Source organism: Lutra lutra, chromosome 8, assembly GCF_902655055.1.
Source record: "Lutra lutra chromosome 8, mLutLut1.2, whole genome shotgun sequence".
Taxonomy (NCBI): Eukaryota; Metazoa; Chordata; class Mammalia; order Carnivora; family Mustelidae; genus Lutra; species Lutra lutra.
The window spans coordinates 53564128-53586534 of NC_062285.1; the positions used below are offsets into that span (position 1 = coordinate 53564128).

The following is a 22407-nucleotide window of genomic DNA, read 5'->3' on the forward strand; positions in this document are numbered from 1 at the left end:
AGGACCCAGGGGAGGGTCCCACAGGATCAGCCAAGAGGGTCCTTGACTTCCCACAGGATAGAACTCAAATGTGAGCCAGAGAAAGCAGAAACAGAGTTTATTGACTAGTGTAAGTGACAGACAGAATAGTAGACAGAGTGACTGGCAGACTTGGAAAGGAAAGGAGAATGAGTCTTTTTGCTGTTTTTTGGGGCTAGGCGTTTATATTAGAAAATTGTCTAGGGTGTGTGTTTCTCCAGGAATCCAGGGAAAAGTGAGCAGCAGGTGAATAACAGGGATTTTTCTATGAATTACCAAAGATAAGGGTGTTGATGCTGGTGTCAGCAAAATTCGTTTGAAGCTAATGTCCTGGAACGTGTCTGGAATCTGGCTCTTTTTGGATGTTACCAGGTGTTTGGGGGAGTAGGACAAAACCCAGAAAATGTTGAATGTTCTTCTTCTCCCTTGAGGTGGGAACATAGCTTCTTTGGCTTGTTCAAAGGTGATACATGAAACTTGAGTAAACGGGTCTTTAGCATATAACAGCAGAGATGGAGTCTTTCTGAAATGGAATCCCTTCAGCTTTCCTACTTCCTTATTACCTGTTGTTATACTGACAAGAAATTTGGGGATGCATAGTTGTGAATGATATTTCTAAAAATTAGAAATTCTGGAAAAAGAAATACACAGATGTCTTTGGATCAGAGTCCATCAGGGTGAGGGTGATTATGGTTGGATTCCCAGTGACACTCAAGATGTAGGTAAAGACAAAAATAAAGAGGAGAAAAAATAACCACTTATAATTTCAGATCATTGGTCAGTCCAAGAAGAATAAAAGGTGTGGTTTCTCACAGCTGATTTCTATGAAGAAGGGGGATTAATGGGAGGAGAAGAGGGAAAAAAATGAGAATTAAAGAGAAAAGGTTACAGAGATACCTACTCTCTTAATATCCTCATAAACACATTGCTGTGGACACCCAACCACCTTTAATATTCTGTTAGTCAGCAGTAACATCCCCTAAATCTTCACTCATATAATTTTTACTCAAAAATTCACTAACTCTATCAAACTCTCTGAATTTGTTTTCTTTTAATCCAAGGTTCACAAAAAGATAACACATTGCATTAATAGAGCCGCATAAAGATAAAGCAAAGAAAGAAACCAAAGAAGCCTGTATTTTGGGGTGCCTGGGTGGCTCAGGTAGTTAATCATCTGCCTTCAGCTCAGGTCATGATCCCGGGGTCCTGGGATTGAGTCCTGCATTGGGCTCCCTGCTCAGAGGGGAGTCTGCTGCTCTCTTTCCCTTGACTTCTCCCTCTGATTGTACTCTCTTGCTCTCTCTGTCAAATAAATATATAAATAAAATATATTTTTAAAAAGTCTATATCTCTATTACTCTTCATGATAGCCTTTGCTATTCTCAAGTCAGATTTCAGTGGACTCCACCTTTTAACATAACACAAACTTGACCTAAACATCTCTAGCCTACATATGGTGCCAAACTTTTCCATAGTGACTACACAATTTTATGTTCCCACTAACAATATAAAAGCATTCCAATTACTCCACATTGTAGTGTGCTTTGATACTGGGATATGTGAGTCTTCTCACTTTTTCCTTCTTTTCAGGATGGGTTTGGATATTCAGGTTTCCTTGCAGTACTATTTGAATCTGAGAATCAACTTTTCCGATTTTTTTTTGTTTTGTTTTCCATTTTTGAAAAAAAGTAATACTATTAGAATTTGATAGAAATTGAACTAAATCTATAAATTGTTTTGGGTGGTATCAATAGTATTCTAAGAAACTATGAACATGGAATGCTTGATGCTATCTGTTTTAGAATGTAATTAATTATTAAGTGAATTTTAATAGATATAAACTTTTTTGGATTATTCTTATTTGAGTTTTGGCAAATTGTTTCTTTCAAAGAATGGTCACTTTCATTCAGGTTATCAAATTTTAGAATTGTTCATAGGGCTTCCTTATTTTTATCCTTTTAATTGCCATATCCTACAGTGGAAACAGTTAACTGATTATAGATTTTTCTTCTTTTCTAGTAGATACATTGATGCTATAATTCCCTCTAAGCATTGCTTTCACTGCATCCCACAAACTTTAATAAATATTTCTTTTCATTTATTTAAAAATGTTTAAATTTCTTCCCATTTAGTTCTCCCTCCCTTCCCTTATGGTCCTCCATGCTATTCCATAGCAAATGAATCACTGAACACTACATCAAAAACTAATGATGTACTATATGTTGTTTAATTGTACATAATAAAAAATAAAAATAAATAAATAATAAATATAGAAGTTTTAAATTTCTCTAGAGATTTCTTTTTTGATCCATGTGATATTTAGAAGTGTTATTTAATCTATACATAATTTAAGATTTCTCATTCATTCTTTTTATTATTTCTAGTTTAATACCATGTCATTTGAAAGCCAATATTGTATCAGTTCTAGTCTTCAAAATTTTTAAAGTGTGTTTTAGGGCCCAGAATGTGATCTGTCTTGGTGAGCTTGGGAAAAAAGGTATATAGCTGTTGTTGGTTGAAATAGTCTATAGATGTTGATTACATACAGTTGATTCTTGGTGTTGTGGAGTCCAACTGTGTCCTTACCAATTTTATGCCTGGTACTTCTGCCCATTTTGAATAGAGTTGTTGAAATTTGTAACTATGATAAGGATTTGTCTATTTCTCTTTTCAATGCTAATATTTTTTTTTCTCATACTGTTTGATGTATTTGTGTGTATGCATGTTAAGGATTACATCAATATATTTTCTAATGTTAATGAGAATTTTACAAGTAAACCCCACTTGATCATTGTATACTATCATTTTTATATGTTATTGGATTTAATTTTTATATATTGTTTTAGAATTTTTTATCTGTATTCATAAGTAATATTTTCTGAATTTATTTTTTCTTTTAATTCCTTGTCTATGTTTTTGTGTCATGATAATGATGGCTTAGGGATGAATTGAGTATTCTGTCTTCCAGTTTTTTGGAGACTGTGTGTATAGTTGGTATTTTTAGAAATTTTTGGTATAATTCATAAGTGAATCTAAACCTAGATTTGTGTATGTGTGTGTGTGTGTGTGTGCTGGGGGGAAAGATTTCTAACTATGAATCATTTACTTTAGCTATTATAGAGTTCTCCACTTATAAATTCCTTCTGACTACTTTAGAAGTTTATGGTTTACAAGGATTTTATCAATTTCATATAAATTATCTATTTTTGCCAAAAACTACTTCATATTATGTCATTATTCTTTCAATATCCACAAGATCTGTAGTGAAGTCATATTATAGTCCTAACATCAGTAATTTGTGTCTTCTATTTTTCCCTGATGAACCTAATTAGAGATATATCAATTATATTTATGTCCTAAAGATTTGACTTCTGCTTTCATTGGTTTTTGCTATTGTTTTCTGTTTTCTGTCTCAGAGAGTTTTTCTTTAGTGATTCAGTGGATATGGCATAGTATTCAGCACTTACTGAAACAATTAAATATCCAAATACCATTAAGTGAACTTTGATCTGTGCCTCAAAGTATGTTAAGAGATGAATCTAGTTCCCATGAACTAATATAACTTGATACAAGTTGGTAGCACATTTTTCTGGGCATAATGATTAAGTGACTCAGTGGGTTGCAGACCACAAAAGAGTAGTCATAGGACATATGAGCACACAATTCTGAAGCTCCCAAAAAGATGAAGAAAAAATAATTGAGTTGTACCAACACTCTAGGGAAATGTTTACTCTTCGGTCAAGGGAGTTATCAACAATTTAGGAATATAAATCAGTATTAGTGAGATTTCCAAGAAGGAGAAATTTTGACAGAGGGAATACATTAAAACATTTAGGTAGGGATTTGGCAGAGTGATATTCTCCATCATGTTCAACATTATACTTTAGAAATAGAAAGAGGAAAATAAAAATTTACAGAAAAGTCTCCTCTATTTTTCTAATCCAAATGAACTCCATATCCATTGAGTGATTATTTACCCTCTATGACTCTTATCCAAACTTTCCAATAAAAGTGATTAAACTGTGGGAGGTTGGCGGTGGCTGGGCTAAATGGGTGATGGGTATTAAGGAGGGGACTTGTGATAAGTACTTAAGTGCACTTACATGTAAGTGATGGATCACTAAACTCTATCTTGAAACCAATTTTACTATATATGCTAAATAACTAGAATTGAAATAAAAAATGCAAATAAAAATAATTAAGTTAAACTTACTAAACTGTAATGTTATTACAAGGTGATTTTTTAAAAAATGCAGACAACCAAAGAAAGACACTTTTTCAGAATCTTATCACAATCAAGTATTTTTTCCTGCATAAAATATTAGCTATATCATGTAACAGATCAGCTTAGCTATTATCATATCCTGAGAGATATTCTCTCTTTTGAAACTTATATAGTTCCTATTTGCCAAAATGAAATTTACCTGATTATTTTTAATTTGACTCCATACTATATGAATATTTTAAAATGTCAGGACATGCAAATCATTACAATTATATTTTCTGTTGATATTCAAGAAAAAGTAATGACTAAAGTACATTCTAAATGTCAGTGTCAACTATAACCCATTTCCAAAAGCTTCCCTCAACAATAGATTTTTGTCATGTTTTTCCAATGCCATACTTTCATATTTAAGTTATAAATCCTGAGTATTATTCTATACCTTCACTCTATACAGAAAAAGTCATTCATTTATTATTTTATATCATTATATTTTTTGCTAACTGTATTAATCTACTTAGTTATTTATCATTTGATATTAAGTCCAGTAAATGACATGATAATTTTCTAAATCTATGCCATGTATGGGAAGAAACAATTATAGGAAAGATAAATAAAAGAGAAAAAATGTTATCCTTAGTTTCATCTTTCAAAATGATACAAGAATATGTGTGATTAATAATTTACAATTTCTTCAACACATTTGTACTCATGAAATCATCAGAAGTTGATGTGCATATTAGGATGATTCTCAAACCAGGCTTAGGTATTTGCTGAAATTATTAAGCTGCTCCATCCTTCATGAGGCAGGTATGTTCAATAATTTCTTATGATTGTTAGTATATTATTTGTCAGGTTTAACTGAAATATTTATAATTGCTCATAATTCTCTAACACAAATTAAACTAGTTTCAATGGAATATACTCTAATGCACAATGCTATTTTTTTTAGTTTTATTTAGTTTTTTAGAGATTTACTTATTTTAGAGAGAATGAGAGAACAAGAGTGCATGATAGGAAGGGCAGAGGGAGAGAATCTTTAAGCAGACTCCCCACTAAGCATGGAGTGTGACATGGGGCCTGATCTCACAACCCATTAAATCATTACTTGTGCCAAAATCAAGGGTGGACGCTTAATTGACTGAGCCATTCAGATGCCCCCACAATCTTTTCAAAATAAACTAATATTTTCTAATTTGATCATCAACACTAATGGTTATTCTCTGCCACAATTATCTTTTCATTTCATTAAATAGAGTGTGTAGCAATAATTCAAAAGATATAAATAATTCAAATTATTCAAAAGATATGTTCAAAAATATATAATTCAACAGTAATTCAAAAGATATAAATAAATATCAGTTTTAAGTAGGTTGTAAATAGGTACAAATAAAGAGTTGTAATAACTTTTACATTGCATGTTACATTAAATATAAAATAAATAAAATACTTCATATTCTTGACTAGAATTCAAAGCTAACAGAGACAGATTGAAAACTTAGCTCCATTTCTTTCAGATACTCACATGGAAAGGATGTGATGGGAAAAAAGTATCTCTTGCAGGACATAAAGAAAATTAAATTCTTTGGAACAAAGATTTTTCTGCCACTAATGCTTAAGAAGAGATAAAGATGAATATCAAAGGCATAAAAGCAAAAAAAAACATAACAAACCAGAAGAAACTGTGTATTGGAAGCTACTACTAGATATATTGATATTATTAGGGATTTCTTTGTTCATTTTCTTTATATAAAATGCAACAGGAATTCATTTGCTTGAGAAGGAAACAATCTTGTGTATCATGTTCAAGAAGGCTTTTTTCACCTGCTGGTTCCGCAAAGTATAGATGAAAGGATTCAAAAGTGGAGCCACGGAAGTATTGAGCACTGCAATTCCCTTGGAAAAAGATACTCTTTGTTTGACTGATGGTTTAACATACATGAAGATGCAGCTGCCATAAGAAAGGGATATCACAATCATGTGAGAAGAACATGTTGAAAAAGCTTTTTTCTTCTGATTAGTTGAAGGGAATTTTAGAATTGTTAAGACAATAAAGGTGTATGATATTATCACCATTACCAATGTGACCACGAGTGTCATCGACGCAGAAATGAATCCCACGGTTTCAATGAGCTGTGTGTCTGAGCAGGAGATCTGCATGAGGGGAGTTGTATCACAGTAGAAATGGTCTATAATTTTGGAGGCACAGAAATCAAGATTTACGCCTAAGAGGAGAGGTACAAAGATGGTAAAGAATCCAGCAAGCCAACAACAGAAGAGAAGTTGAATGCAGACCTTACTGTTCATGATGGTTGTGTAATGCAGGGGCTTACAGATGGCAACATAGCGGTCATAGGACATAGCAGCCAGCAAGTAAAATTCAGATGCACCAAGAAGGAAGGCAAAAAACACTTGAGTTGCACAACAATTAAAGGAAATGGTTTTGTCTCCAGTTGCCATAGTAACCAATAATTTAGGGATGCATGTAGTAGTATAGGAAATTTCTAGGAAGGAAAAATTCCGAAGGAAAAAATACATGGGGGTCTTGAGGTGAATATCCACCAGGGTAAGCGTGATGATGGTCAGATTGCCAGTGATGCTCAGCAAATAGGTGAGAAGCAGAAAGACAAATAACACAACTTTCAATTGTGGGTCATCAGTCAAACCTGCCAGGATAAACACTATCGCTTGTGTGTGGTTTCCCATTACTGTCCTCTACTTTTCCAGTTCTAAACAGAAAAGAAAAACAAAGAAATTGACAATCCCAGTGGAAAAATAAGAGTGATTTAAGTGTCTAAAATAAAGTTAGCAAGCGACATTTCAGATAGAGGAGCACAATGCTCATTCAAGTTTTGAATTTGGATATGCCAGGAAGTTTGCATTTTCAGAGTATCTGGACAGCGAATTTCATCTTCAGTTTGTAATTCTACTGGAGAATAACCTATATGATGATAGAAATTGTTGATTTTTCAAGGAAATAAATTTGATGGAAATTAGAGGGACATATCAAACATAGAAAAATGTTTTTCCTCTCTTGAATTACCCAATTGGAATGGATGCCATTTCTTGTTCAATTAAAAGGTTTGCATACTAGAAGCAAAGTGATATCTGTCATTAAAAGTACAGCAGCCCATTTATTGCATTTAACACACACACACACACACACACCCCTTGCTGTCATTAATAAATAAGGCTACCATAACTTTACCATTTTCTTCAACTAATCAACTCAAATGCTTGATTCTTGTGTCATTTACTTTCATGGCTAATGAGATACAATTACAGATAAGTGACTTTGAGGCATTGTGAATATATTTATTTGCCATCCTTATTAGTGTTTCCATTTCTTAAGTATCCCCCCTTCCCAGTTTGCATCTTGAAACAAAATCAGTGGGAACAGTCTGTAATTTCAGTGTGTATATCAAAAAAGTTCAGTTTTCCTGTGCATGTTATCGTTCTGAGGATAGATCAAATAAAATAAGGTGAAAATGAGAATAAATGGTAGAGATGCAGAGAAAAATATACAAATTAGTGTTCAGGAAATTGTTTGAGATGTTAAAGGTAAAGAGAAGAGGGAGATAAAGAAAAGACTTTATAGAAACCTAGAAGGTAAGAAGGATTTAAAGAGACAGGATAATGAGTTTGATTAAAAAAAATTAGCAGAAGATTTAAAATAGGCAAATTACTAAGACAAAATTTTTTAATATAAAATACATAAATTGGTAACTAAAATATGTAACTTAGTAAGTGAAATTTTAAGGAGAAAATGTCCACCAATAAAATTCTTTCCCATCTGCTTTTGTACTTTACACTTATCATTTTATTCTTTGTCTAAAATACAGACTGAAAACTTGAACAATTTTGAGATCAGCATGGCCTAAGGGAGAGGAGGAGTGAGAGTATTTGGCACATTTCAAACACATATTGTATCTCAGAACAGTGGTGACACCAGTTTTAGGAAGCATGTATTTCCCTATCCTAATGACACTCAGCTAACTCATAATTAAAGAAATATTAACTGTAGGATACTATTTTCAACACCTGGCATACATTGAGACAATTGAATTTTCAGATTTTCTATGCTAGTCAGTTGGAAATCAGGTTTAAGTTTGAAGGAGTATATTATCCAAGTCATCACCTTAAAAGTGAAATATTTTGTGCAAGTAACTATAGGACAGATTATAGTCTATTTCTCCAAAAAAAATATTTATATCTCTAAGGAATATTTCCTTCCCTGGTGTCTTCATCATGAAGCACAATAAAATAATTAAGGTTGGCTTTGGGCACTAGATAAGACAATACTGTATGTCTTAATACCAAGGTAACACAACCATGTGGGAGCTGAAGAGGGAGAAATGGGCTCCCTGCCGAATAGGGAGATTATGGGTCTGGATCCCAGGACACTGGGATCGGGACCTGAGCCAAAGGCAGATACTCAAGGACTGAGACTCCTAGGGTCCGCCAAAACATGTTATTATTAAAAGGTATGTACAGGGGTACCTGGGTGGCTCAGTCAGTTAAGTGTCTTCATTTGGCTTGGCTCATGATCCTAGGGTCCTGGGATTGAGCCCTGCCTTAGGCTCCCAGCTCAACAGCGGGGTCTGCTTTTCCCTTTGCCTCTGACCCTCCCTGCCACTCATGTTCTCTCTCTCTCTCACATGCACTCTCTCTTTCTCTCTCTCTCAGAAATAAATAAAATCTTTTAAAAAATAAAAGGCACAACGTGGATGGAACTAGAGGGTATCATGCTTAGCAAAAAAGTCAATCGGAGAAAGACAACTATCATATGATCTCCCTGATATGAGGGAGAGAAGATGCTACATGGGGGGTTAAGGGGGTAGGAGAAGAGTAAATGAAACAAGATGGGATTGGGAGGGAGACAAACCATAAGTGACTCTTAATCTCACAAAACAAACTGAGGGTTGATGGGGGGAGGGGGGTTGGGAGAGGGGGGGGTGGGGTTATGGACATTGGGGACGGTATGTGCTATGGTGAGTGCTGTGAAATGTGTAAACCTGGCGATTCACAGACCTGTACCCCTGGGGATAAAAATATATTATATGTTTAAAAAAATAATAAAATTTAAATTAAAAAAAATAAAATAAAAGGCATATATATATAAATAAAAATAAATATATAAGGACAAATAAAAGTTGCTTCCAATTATATCTAGAGACATTTACAGGAGGATTCTAAGATTTCAAAAAATGAGATCTACTATTAAAATCACCTTACTAATGTAAAAGGAAAAGAAAGGACTATTGTTTTTCCTGGACATTCCTTTTATATTCACATAATTGTGAAGCGATCTATTATAAATTTTTCTTCATTTACACAAAATATCCCAATGGCAACAACTATAGGTATACATATACCTATAACACATAAAACAGAATTTTACTATGTCAAATTATTTCTTTGTCCAACTTTAACCTTTAAACACACCAACTATCCCCAACACACACTGTGCAAAAATTAACAAAGCTCATATTACAAAACCATTAGAAGACAATGTGTATAATGTGTACAATGATGTTTACTTGCATTAGATACTGTGAATATTTGTGAAATTTAAAAACAATTTTCAATACCAAATTTTCACTGTATTCTATCTGTCTTCTGTCATCATTTTCCCCACAATCAAAATTTAAAAGTTTAGAAAATTTAAATTAAATACTTTAATGGTAAAAACAGAACAACGTGGATTAAACATAGCTAACAGGAAATATGGTTTTTAAATTTTAGACATACCAGTGGTGCCTGGGTGGCTCAGTCCTTAAGCATCTGCCTTCAGCTCAGGTCATGATCCCAGGGTCCTGGATTTGAGCCCCACATCAGGCTCCCTGCTCAGTGGGAAGCATGCTTCTCCCTCTCCTACTCTCCCAGCTTGTGTTCCCTCTCTTGCTGTGTCTCTCTCTGTCAAATAAATAAAATCTTTAAAAAATAAATGAATAAAATAAATTTTAGACATACCTCTTCTTTTCATTTTTTTTGAGTCTTTAATCATTCTGACAAAGACCTAAAAACTCAAGCACCTTTTCAAAAGAAAATATATACACAGATTTATTCAGATAAAATGATCTCTGCTCCAATTTTTAAATCCTTTGTCATCGTACTGCAGCAACTACATTGACATTCCATTCCTCTCTGAATGGGTCTCCCTCTAGCTCACAATCTATGATTGTTTTTTCTTATGTATTTAAGATAACTTTGTAAATGGTTTCATTAGCTGTGGTTTTTTTTTTTTTGGTAGGTATTTATAGTAGTATATTAAATTTCCCCATTGCTACAATGTACTTATTTTTGCATTGAATTCTTTTCCATTTATTATCCTCAATGCCATATAAATAGTGAACATTTGATCCCATTGAATATTTATGCTTTCTGGGCCCTGAAGGAAAATATCTAAAGATGATTAAAGAATTCTCAGGAGTATATGAGATCCAAGAACACCATTCCCAAGGGATCACATATTTATATTTTATTACAAAATTCTCCCCAACTACTAAATATTGGGGCACCTGGGTGCCTCAGTCATTAAGTGTCTGCCTCTGGCTCAGGTCATGATCCCAGCTCTGCACTGGGCTTCCTGCTCAGCGGGAAGTGTGCCTCTCCCTCTTGAACGCCCCGTTTCTGTTCCCTCTCTCACTGTCTCCCTTTCCTGTCAAATAAATGAATAAAATCTTAATAAAAATAAAAATTTAAAAATATATTTTTAAAAACCTGCTTTAAAAAAAATTATTTATTTGAGAAAGAGAGACTGAGAGAGAGATTACAGGCAGGAGGGAGGAGCAGAGGGAAAGGGACAAGCAGACTCCAGTGTGAGCCAGATGTGGAACTTGATCTCATGACCCTGAGATCATGACCTGATCTGAAATCAGAAGTCAGTTGCTCAACCAACTGAGGCACCCAGGCATCCTGAAAAAAACTACTTTTTTTTTTTAAAGATTTTATTTTTATTTATTTGACAGAGAGAGATCACAAGTAGACGGAGAGGCAGGCAGAGAGAGAGAGAGAGGGAAGCAGGCTCCCTGCTGAGCAGAGAGCCCGATGCGGGACTTGATCCCAGGACCCTGAGATCATGACCTGAGCCGAAGGCAGCGGCTTAACCCACTGAGCCACCCAGGCGCCCTGAAAAAACTACTTTTAACTGTGTCTCCTGAGAATTCAGTTTAGACTTTCCCATATTATGTGATTGTTCTTCTGCATAGTCATGTTTTGAATTAAAAAATATAGATAAGGATTTAAAAGCAGGAAAAAATGTATTTCCATTGGTAATGAAAAGTGATAATATTAGTTGGAGAATTTACTAACCTGTCATAGAAAACACTGCCTCGAGTTAAATATATCACCATGAACCCTGTAGATACACCTAAGGTTTCTTTTTATACATGACCTCAGTGTCTTTTCTGAAAGGTGTCTTTTTCCAGATAATCTTTGTGATATGATCTAGTGGATCTTAAACTGATATTTCTTAATACCCAAGCATCTCCACTCCCTCTGTGTTAATGGAATATTTATCTCTGCCTATAGCTAGTCTTCCTTGCAACTTGTTGTGACCGTGTGACTAAATTATAAGCAAAGGGTGTAAGTGGAGATGTTGTGCAATTTCTATGGATTATCCTTTGTTAAAAGAAGTTTGCCCTCCTCTTGCTCTCTACCCTCTCTCACTGTTGTGATGCAGATGGGATACAAGCTGCTTAGAGCCATGAGGATAACAATCACACTAGAAATACACTGACCATTCAACAAAAGAGAGCACACCCAGGTTCTTGACACCATTGCAGGTCCTTCCACCTTAGAAACACAGTGACTTCATGGAGGAGTTTCAACATACCAGCTTGAACATTTAATGTACAAAGTACAGTATTTTTGTTTAAATCATTGTGATATTTGTCTTTCTCATATTCTACCAAATCCTTATCAAAATTGTTTCCTATATCCATGTATCTTCTCTGCCCACTTTTAAATTAAGTTATTTATATTTTTTGGTGTACACGCTGAGATTATTAACACCTTATTGGATATATCCTTTGCAAGTATCTCCTTCCGTTCATAGGTTGTCCTTTTGTTTTGTTGATGTTTTCCTTTGCTGTGCAAAGCTTTTTATTTTTGGTGTAGTCCAAATGGTTTATTTTGGCCTTTGTTTCCCTGGCTTAAGGAGACATATCCATAAATAGGTTGCTAAGGCCAATGCCCCAGAGATCACTGCCTCTGTTTTCTTTCAGGAGTTTTTATGGTTTCAGCTCTCACATCTAGATCTTTAACCCATATTGAGAGTCTTCCCGGGGCGCCTGGGTGGCTCAGCGGGTTAAAGCCTCTGCCTTCGGCTCAGGTCATGATCCCAGTGTCCTGGGATCGAGCCCCACATCGGGCTCTCTGCTCAGCAGGGAGCCTGCTTCCCTTCCTCTCTCTGCCTGCCTCTCTGCCTACCTGTGATCTGTCTGTCAAAAAAAAAAAAGAGAATCTTCCCTCCTCCTCCCTTCCTCCCTCATTTTGAGATTGTTTTTGTGTATAGTGTAAGTTGTCCAGCTTCATTCTTTGGCATGTAACTGTCCAGTTTGTCTAATACCATTCTTTGAAAAGTGTCTCTTTCCCCAGTGTACATTTTTGCCTTCTTTGTCATAGATTCATTGTCGATATATGTATGGATGTATTTCTAAGCTCTCTACCTGGTTCTGTTGATCTGCGTGTCTATTTTTGTGAATATATCATGCTGTTATGATTCCTGTAGCTTTGTAGTTTATCTCAAAATCTGTATTTGTGATAACTCCAACTTTGTTCTTCTTTTTTAGGTTGGTTTAGCTTTTTGGAGTTTTTTGTGATTGTATAGAAATTTTAGGATTATTTGTTCTAGTCTGTTAAAAAGCTATTGGTATTTTGATAAGGATTTCATTTTCATAGAGATTGAATCTATAAATTGCTGCATAAGTATTTCTTAAACACCCAATACCAATTATTTAAGTTGTGAATTTCTTAGCTCTTCAATGGAAGTATTAGTTCTAGTTATTTTACAGACTGTGTGCTAGATATATGTAGATCTTCTCAGGTCTCTTTCTATTTCTTTTATGTTCATGGTTTTGGTCATTTGAACCAAATGACCTCTGATAAGCTTGTGAACTTTTTATTGTATACCCAAAACCATATTCAAATGTTATTGGCATGGATGATGATTTATTCCTACAAGGAGGATTTTATTCATTCTGGCACACATTTAAAGCAGATAACCTTGACCAAAACAAGGAATGAGATTATTCTAATCTCTGTTCCATATTTTTTGAGAAATGGTAAATTCATTGTGCTTATTCTTAGGTGTAAGATTTCAGTGGTATTGACCCAGGCCCCTCCATACTGGCAAACCGTAAATGTCAAATATTTGTCTGCAGAGACTAGGAGACAGCAGGAATTTCTTTTTGGATTCTTCTTCAATTATCTGTGGCTTTGTATTCATGGTCTCAGGCTGCTATTGCTTGCCACTTACAATTTAACAAATGTGATTAGAGAAAAAACACCACAAAATGTCAGGTTCAAACTATGGAAAGAGTCTAGATGTCCATCAACAGATGAGTGGATAAAGAAGAGGTGATAATGGAATATTATGCAGCCATCAAAAACAAAATATTGTCATTTGCAAGGACATGGATGGAACTAGAGGCTATTATGCTAAGTGAAATAAGTCAACCAGAAAAAGACAATTATCATATGATCTCACTGATATGAGGCATTTGAGAAACAAGACAGAGGATCATGGGGGAAGGGAGGGAAAAATGAAACAAGATGAAATATAGAGGCAGACAAACCATACGAGTCTCTTAATCTCAGGAAACAAACTGAGGGTTGCTGGAGGGGAGGGGGTAGAGTGATGCGTTGGCTGGGGGAATAGACATTAGGGTGGGTATGTGCTATGGTGAGTGCTGTGAATTGTGTAAGACTGATGAATCAGAGACCTATACCCCTGAAACAAGTAATACATTTAGATGTTAATAAAAAAAAAAAAGTCAGGCTCATTCATCTTCAATTCCTTTTTATACAAGATCTTTTCTATCCAATGTAAGCCCTGGTTGGCATTGACAGATGTGGATTCCAATTTATTTCTCTCTAGCCTCATGTGAGAGAAGACAGCAAATGCCTGCCATTTTCTGCTGGGAAACTTGCCATTCATTATATAAGAAAGAGCAAGAAGCTAATAGGAAAATTATAGAATGTATGACATCCTCTCAGTCAGTATAATTTTCTCAAAGACCACAGATTCCCAAATCCTGGCTATTTTTGCTCTCTAAAGACACAGTTCTACACACACACACACACACACACACACACACACACACACACAAAATTTGGAATTAGGTGTGATGTCTCATTAGGGAAAGTGAGTAGAATACAATGACAATGAAGAGAAGGGGCTCAGATGGAGTTGGGAGAACTGGGGCTCCTGCTATTTAGGAATCAATCACAGGAAAAACCAGCAGAACTGAAAATGAGGAAGGATTGCCAATATGCTGAGAGAAGTCCACAAAATAATGTTTCCTTTAACCAGGGCAAATAAATGTTATTAAGTAGAAAGCAGCAATCAATTGTGCCAAATATTGCTGAGATATATTAAAATGACAAAACAAACAAACAAACAAAAACCCCAAAGATGGCTCATGACTCTGGAAAGGTGGAGTCTGAAACAATAGAGTTAATGGATGGGTGGGTTACAGACCAGTGAGAAGGTTGAGGAGAAAATGTGAAGTAAAAATGTAGTGATGGCACTAATAGCTAAATGTAGGCAAAGGCTGATGCTTCCTAAGTTCAGACTGGAAAACAAGCAATGAGACACTTATTAAGAAGAGAATCTTTCAAGTATTCTGATCACAGTGGAAAACTTAATTTAGCTTTTATTAAATAGTATCATAAATGAAATATAAAAATAATCAAGGTAAATAAAAGTTAAAAAGATGGCATCTGTAACTAAAAATTTCGCATAGTGACTCTTAATCTCACAAAACAAACTGAGGGTTGATGGGGGGAGGGGGTTGGGAGAGGGGGGTGGGGTTATGGATATTGGGGAGGGTATGTGCTATGGTGAGTGCTGTGAAGTGTGTAAACCTGGCGATTCGCAGACCTGTACCCCTGGGGATAAAAATATATGTTTATAAAGCTGTAAAGAAAAAAAAAGAAAAAAGAAAGGATGAATACCCAAGTTTTGTAGCAACATGGACGGGACTGGAAGAGATTATGCTGAGTGAAATAAGTCAAGCAGAGAGAGTCAATTATCATATGGTTTCACTGATTTGTGGAGCATAACAAATAGCATGGAGGACAAAGGGAGATGGAGAGGAGAAGGGAGTTGAGGGAAATTGGAAGGGGAGGTGAACCATGAGAGACTATGGACTCTGAAAACCGATCTGAGAATTTTGAAGGGGTGGGGGGTAGGAGGTTGGGAGCACCAGGTGGTGGGTATTGTAGAGGGCACGGATTGCATGGAGCACTGGGTGTGGTGCAAAAATAATGAATACTGTTATGCTGAAAAAATAAAAAAAATTAAAAAAAAATTTCGCATTATAACAAACCAATGGAAAGAAATGAGTAGAAATTTGTTAGATAATCTGAATATTGCAATTATGCTACTTTTGGGGAAAAGGAAGCCTTAATGATGAGAAATGTATTCTAAAATTTAGGAAATGACATTTGAGATTTTCAGAAAAAGACCAGAGTCTACCTAACACCAATTTTTTATGGGACAATTATCTTTACCCTTTCATACATTAATGTTCAGACAACTTAACCTTACATTATTTTTCAACTGAATAAAAATATTGGTGTTGAATTTATAGTAAGAGATAGGCAAATAAAAATTTTTAGTCAGAGCATAAGAGATTCAACTGACCAAAACGTGAGATATGTTTCCCAAGACAAAGCATGGTAGCTTCTATAAGTTTCTTTTGAGTTTCATATAAGGAGCTCTTAATCACAGGGTTTTATTTACATTTAAGAAGATTAATTGAGGAAGAACAAAAACAAGACTGTGAGCATAAGATGATGGAGAAATCCATACCTATTAGAATTTATTTTGGAAGGGCGACTGGGTGGCTCAGCGGGTTAAAGCCTCTGCCTTCAGCTCAGGTCATGATCCCAGGGTCCTGAGATTGAGTCCAGCATCAGGCTCTCTGCTCAGTGGGGAGCCTACTTCTCTTCCTCCTCTCTCTGCCTGCCTCTCTACCTGCTTGTGATCTGTCTGCAAATAAATTAATAAAATCTTTTTTAAAAAAAGAATTTATTTTGGAAAGATTAATTAAAACAGCTAATTTTATGAACAAATCTAACAAATTAGAATGATATTCATAAGATAGATGCCATTGAGGGTGCCTGGGTGGCTCAGTCATTAAGTGTCTACCTTAGGTTCAGGTTATGATCCAGTATCCTAGGATGGAGTCCCACATAGGGCTCCCTGCTGGGCGGGGAGTCTGCTTCTCCCTCTCCCTCTGCCTGTTGCTCCCCTGCTCTTGCTCTATCTCTTGCTGTCAAATAAATAAATAAAACCATTTTAAAAAGAGAGATGTCATTTAATTACTAAATAAAAAATAATAATAATGTATTGAGGATGCAGTTACCCAGAAAATTGAATGATTTAGTCTCCTTTGAAAAAATAGGCAATGGTCTAAGAAGATGATTTTTTTTTCTCTGTCACAACTGCTTTATTTCTTAACAAGTTTTATTTAAGGGTGACAACAATAACAGCAAACATTTTTTAGGGGCTTACTGTGTGCTAGTGCATCTTCTTTTTTTTTTTTTTAATTTTTTTATTTTTTCAGCATAACAGTATTCATTATTTTTGCACCACACCCAGTGCTCCATGCAATCCGTGCCCTCTACAATACCCACCACCTGGTGCCCCCAACCTCCCACCCCCCACCCCTTCAAAATTCTCAGATCGTTTTTCAGAGTCCATAGTCTCTCATGGTTCACCTCCCCTTCCAATTGCCCTCAACTCCCTTCTCCTCTCCATCTCCCCTTGTCCTCCATGCTATTTGTTATACTCCACAAATCAGTGAAACCATATGATAATTGACTCTCTGCTTGACTTATTTCACTCAGCATAATCTCTTCCAGTCCCGTCCATGTTGCTACAAAACTTGGGTATTCGTCCTTTTTTTTTTTTTTTTTTTACAGCTTTATAAACATATATTTTTATCCCAGGGGTACAGGTCTGCGAATCGCCAGGTTTACACACTTCACAACACTCACCATAGCACATACCCTCCCCAATATCCATAACCCCACCCCCTCTCCCAACCCCCTCCCCCCATCAACCCTCAGTTTGTTTTGTGAGATTAAGAGTCACTTATGGTTTGTCTCCCTCCCAATCCCATCTTGTTTCATTTACTCTTCTCCTACCCCCTCAAGATGCAACATGGGGAGAAGATGATATTTTTAAAAAGATTTTACTTATTCATTTGACAGAGAGAGAGAGAACAATCAGGGGGGGTAGCAGGCAGAGGGAGAGGAAGAAGCAGGTTGCCTGCTGATCAGGGAGCTACATGCAGGGCTCAATGCAGGGCTTGATGGGGGACTCAATGGGGGACTCAATGAGGAGTTTGTTAGGGGGGCTTGATTCCAGGGCCCAGGATCATGACCTGAGCCAAAGGCAGATGCTTAACCAACTGAGTCACCCAGGCTCCCCAGAAAGGTGATATTTTATTTGAATACTTAGAGGGCTCAGGACAGTTTATACATTTGAGACAAGAAAATTTTAGAAAGCACAAGATGTGGGAGTTTTACAAAAGTATAATGGCAAGCAGAATGAAAGTGATACTACTAATACTCTTTTACTCATCATTCAGAACACTCATTTTGTTAAGAAAATGAAGACCAGATATTTACCAGACAAGTCCATATTATCTGAAGAATAAGCTTAAGTTAAAAATTTGATAGATAACAAGATCTTCAGTTGAAGTAATGAAAACTAAGCCTTCCTGAGTTTAAGTTTCCACCAATCATTTTGACTGTGTATCTCTCAAAATGATCTTAGTCACTCTGAACTTTCTTTTGTTACTATACATAATGCTAATAATAATTATATTATAATATTGTTTCCATAATTATGTGATTTATATAGAATACCTAGCAGTGCATGCACCTAGTGGATGGTCAACAGTAATATAAATCTTATTTTTATATCATATTTATTGTCTGGCATACATCACTAGAGCAGCAAAGCTGGAACCATTTCTGGTAAAGCAGTTCAGCATTTCAGGTGGAAGCTGTCTCAAGAAGTAAGTTGTACCTGTATTTAAAAAGCTATATTACTTGTTAAAGACCAATTTAACAAGAACAGAAGCAAAAACAAAGCAAAATCCAGCAGTAGTAAACTCTTTGGCCAATCAGGATTGTGAGATCAAATGTTGCAGTTCTAGTAGACATAATATAAAGTGATATTTCATAGACAAAAAATGTAGAAGGCCGGTGGTACAACTGTCATCTGTCTGGGGTTAGGAAGAAGTAGGAATGGGAAAGTCTTAGTTTAGAAGTGCCAGACCCTTATTAAAATTTAGAGAATCTGTGATAAATAACTTGTAAGTGACAGACATCTTAAAATATGTAAGAGAAGATTTTTCAGAATAGCTCCAAGTGAATTAGTGGCTAACTTGGACAGCATGTTATTTTTTCCTTTTTTTAAATTTAAGTTTAATTAGCTGGCATATAGTACATCACTAGTTTCAGATGTAGTCTTCAATAATTCATCAGTTGCATATAACACCCAGTGCTCATCACATCATGTGACATCCTTAATACCCATCATCCAAAGACCCTATCCCCCCGGACAGTATGTTTTAAGCAAACTCATTGTATTTGGCACCTTAATAGGATCAAAATAATCAGAATATTGAGACAGCCTTAGTTTAGTTTATTCTTGTACAGCTGACCCTTGTACAATACAGATTTGACATTCACCATTCCATTTCTATGTAAATATTTTGATAAATACATACAGTACTGTAAATGTATTTTTCTTATGATTTTCTTAATAATGTTTTCTTTTATCAAGCTTATTTTATTATAATATTACAAGATATAATACATGCAATATATAAAATATGTGTCAATAAACTGGTTATGTTATCAGTAAGTCTTCCTGTCAACAGTAGTCTATTAACAGTAAACATTTTAGAGAGTCTAAAGTTATACATGGATTTTACTTTGCAAGGGGCATTGCCCCAACTGCTATGCTCTTCCGGGATCAACTGTATTAGACTGTCTCAATATGGATATACATATATGTATATGTATACATATATGTACGTGCACACATACATACATACATACATATACACATGTACATATGTACATACTATGTGTATATATGTATGTGTATACACTGTCGTGGCCGGCACGACAAATCGATCAGGAATGTGAGGGTAAGAGGATGGTGAAAAGAAATTAAGAGACAAAGAGATGGGGGCAGGAGGAGCACCAAGGAGGATATCCAATAGTGCTGAGTTTATTCTAGGCACCAAGGCATTATACGGCTAACAGAAACAACTACAAAAAGGTATCTATTTTAACTGATTACAAAAGAGTTTGCAACATGCACAGAAAATCCTTCAAGCTTTCCCATTATCTATTTCCCAAGCACCAATAGCAGACCCTCCAGCGCCAGATGTATTGACTTCAAGGCCACTCAAGACATAGTTTATGTAAGCATAGCACAATCTTACAATGGTGTAGTCTATAACCTGTGCAAGGACAGCAAGGACCAGCCAAGAATTTATGACCCCAACCAAATCATTTCTATCTGACTAGCAAACGTGTAGGAAGTCACGTAGACGAGTGCACAACACATAGCACAGATCTTTTCTCATTGCTACTTGACTTTATCGACCTAAGCCTTTTGTTCGGCTATTCAGCCTTTAAAGGAGGCACAAGTCAGGGCCTGGTTTGGTCCTCATCTCAAGCCTTATCGTGGCCTCCCACAATACACACACACACACACACACACACACACACACACACACATATATATATACATATAAAATTACAACATTCTTGAAATCATATATGTGACCCAAATATCTTTTAAGAAGCAGTTCATTCTACAAGCTTTACATAAACATATAATATTGTCCAGTTGATCATATATGTAGACTCCCTCCTGCTTATATTTTATTCAGCTCCTTAAGATAGCATTATTCAAACACACTTTCTTCTAAATAACTAGTTCCTACAGAACACACTTTAGCAAAACAATCATATATTTAATAGACAATTTCAAAGATGATCACTACCACTGATGGCTAATCTCTGTTAAAATTTTATTATAATTGGGGCGCCTGGGTGGCTCAGTGGGTTAAAGCCGCTGCCTTCGGCTCGGGTCATGGTCCCAGGGTCCTGGGATCGAGCCCCGTGTCGGGCTCTCTGCTCAGCGGGGAGCCTGCTTCCTCCTCTCTCTCTCTGCCTGCCTCTCTGCCTACTTGTGATCTCTGTCTGTAAAATGAATAAATAAAATCTTTAAAAAAATTTTTTTATTATAATTACTTTAAACATAATTATTGCCAACAAATTGTATTTTAAAAGTATAAACGAATATGTTTTATTATAAATTAATGAGTAATTTCAGTAAATAAACTCACTGCATTTAAGAAAATAAACCTGATCACAAATAAAGATAGTAATAACCTTTGAATTGTGTGTTACAATAAGTATGATTCAAATTAAACACTATTTTATAGTCTTGAGTAAGTAGGAATTATAGACAAAAGAGACAGATTGAAAAATGTGGCTCGATTTCTTTCCTATATCTAGAGGAAAAGGAAGTGAGCTGAGAAAAAAAGATATATCTCATGAAGAATATAGGAACATGAACATTAAAAGCAAAGGCTTTTGTGAATAAAACTTGAAAGAGATTAAGATGAGTATCATAGGGATAAAGGGAAAAAACAGGAAACTATGTACTGAAAGCTACTATTGAATGCACTGGTATTATATGAGACTACTTTGTTCATTTCCAGTATGTATTATGCAACAGGAAACTCATTTGTTTGAAAAATAAACAATTTTGTGTACTATATTCATGAAGGCTTTCTTCACCTGCTGGTTCTTCAAAGTGTAAATGAAAGGATTCAAAAGTGGAGCCACGGAAGTATTGAGCACTGCAATTCTCTTGGAAAAAAGATGTTCTTTGTTTGACTGATGGTTTAACATACATGAAGATGCAGCTGCCATAAGAAAGGGATATCACAATCATGTGAGAAGAACATGTTGAAAAGTTTTTTTCTTCTGCTTACTTGAAGGGATTTTTAGAATTGTTAAGGCAATAAAGGTATATGATAGTAACACCATTATTAATGTGACTACAAGTGTCACCAAGGCAGAGATGTATCCCATTGTCTCCAAGAGCTGTGTATCTGAACAGGAGATCTGCATGAGGGGAGTTGTATCACAGTAGAAATGAGCAACAATTTTAGAGGCACAGAAGTCAAGATTTAGGCCTAGAAGGAGAGGTGGAAAGATGACCAAAAAACCAGCAAACCAACAACAGAAGACAAGTTGAATGCAGACCTTACTGTTCATGATGGTTGTGTAATGCAGGGGCTTACAGATGGCAACGTAGCGGTCATAGGACATAGCAGCCAACAAGTAAAATTCAGATGCACCAAGAAGGAAGGCAAAAAACACTTGAGTTGCACAACAATTAAAGGAAATGGTTTTGTCTCCAGTTGCCATAGTAACAAACAATTTAGGGATGCATGTAGTAGTATAGGAAATTTCTAAGAAGGAAAAATTCCGAAGGAAAAAATACATGGGGATCTTGAGGTGAGTATCCACCAGGGTGAGTGTGATGATGGTCAGATTGCCAGTGATGCTCAGCAAGTAGGTGAGAAGCAGAAAGACAAATAACACAACTTTCAATTGTGGGTCATCAGTCAAACCTGCCAGGATAAACACTATTGCTTGTGTGCAGCTTTCCATTACTGACCTTTACTTTTGCAGGTCTAAATAGAAAAGAAAGGAAGAAAGAAATTGATGATCCCAATGGAAAAATAACAGTGATTTAAGTGTTTAAAGTTAGTAAAGTGATATTTCAGATAGAATACAATGCTCATTCATGTTTTGAAGATGGATATGCCAGGAAGAACTATAGTTTGCATTTCCAGAGCAGCTGTACAGAGAATTTCATCCTTAAT

General features: G+C 35.6%; 1 protein-coding gene and 1 pseudogene across 1 annotated transcript; both read right to left on the reverse strand.

Moving 5' to 3' along the window:
* Positions 1-6007: 6007 nt before the first annotated feature.
* On the reverse strand, positions 6008-6946 carry LOC125107210 (olfactory receptor 6C74-like). Its single transcript, XM_047742091.1, has one exon. It carries the CDS (start codon positions 6944-6946, stop codon positions 6008-6010), a length of 939 nt encoding a protein of 312 aa, XP_047598047.1.
* A 14307-nt stretch (positions 6947-21253) lies between these two features.
* LOC125106018 (olfactory receptor 6C74-like) lies at positions 21254-22192 on the reverse strand (annotated as a pseudogene).
* Between the last annotated feature and the right edge of the window lie 215 nt (positions 22193-22407).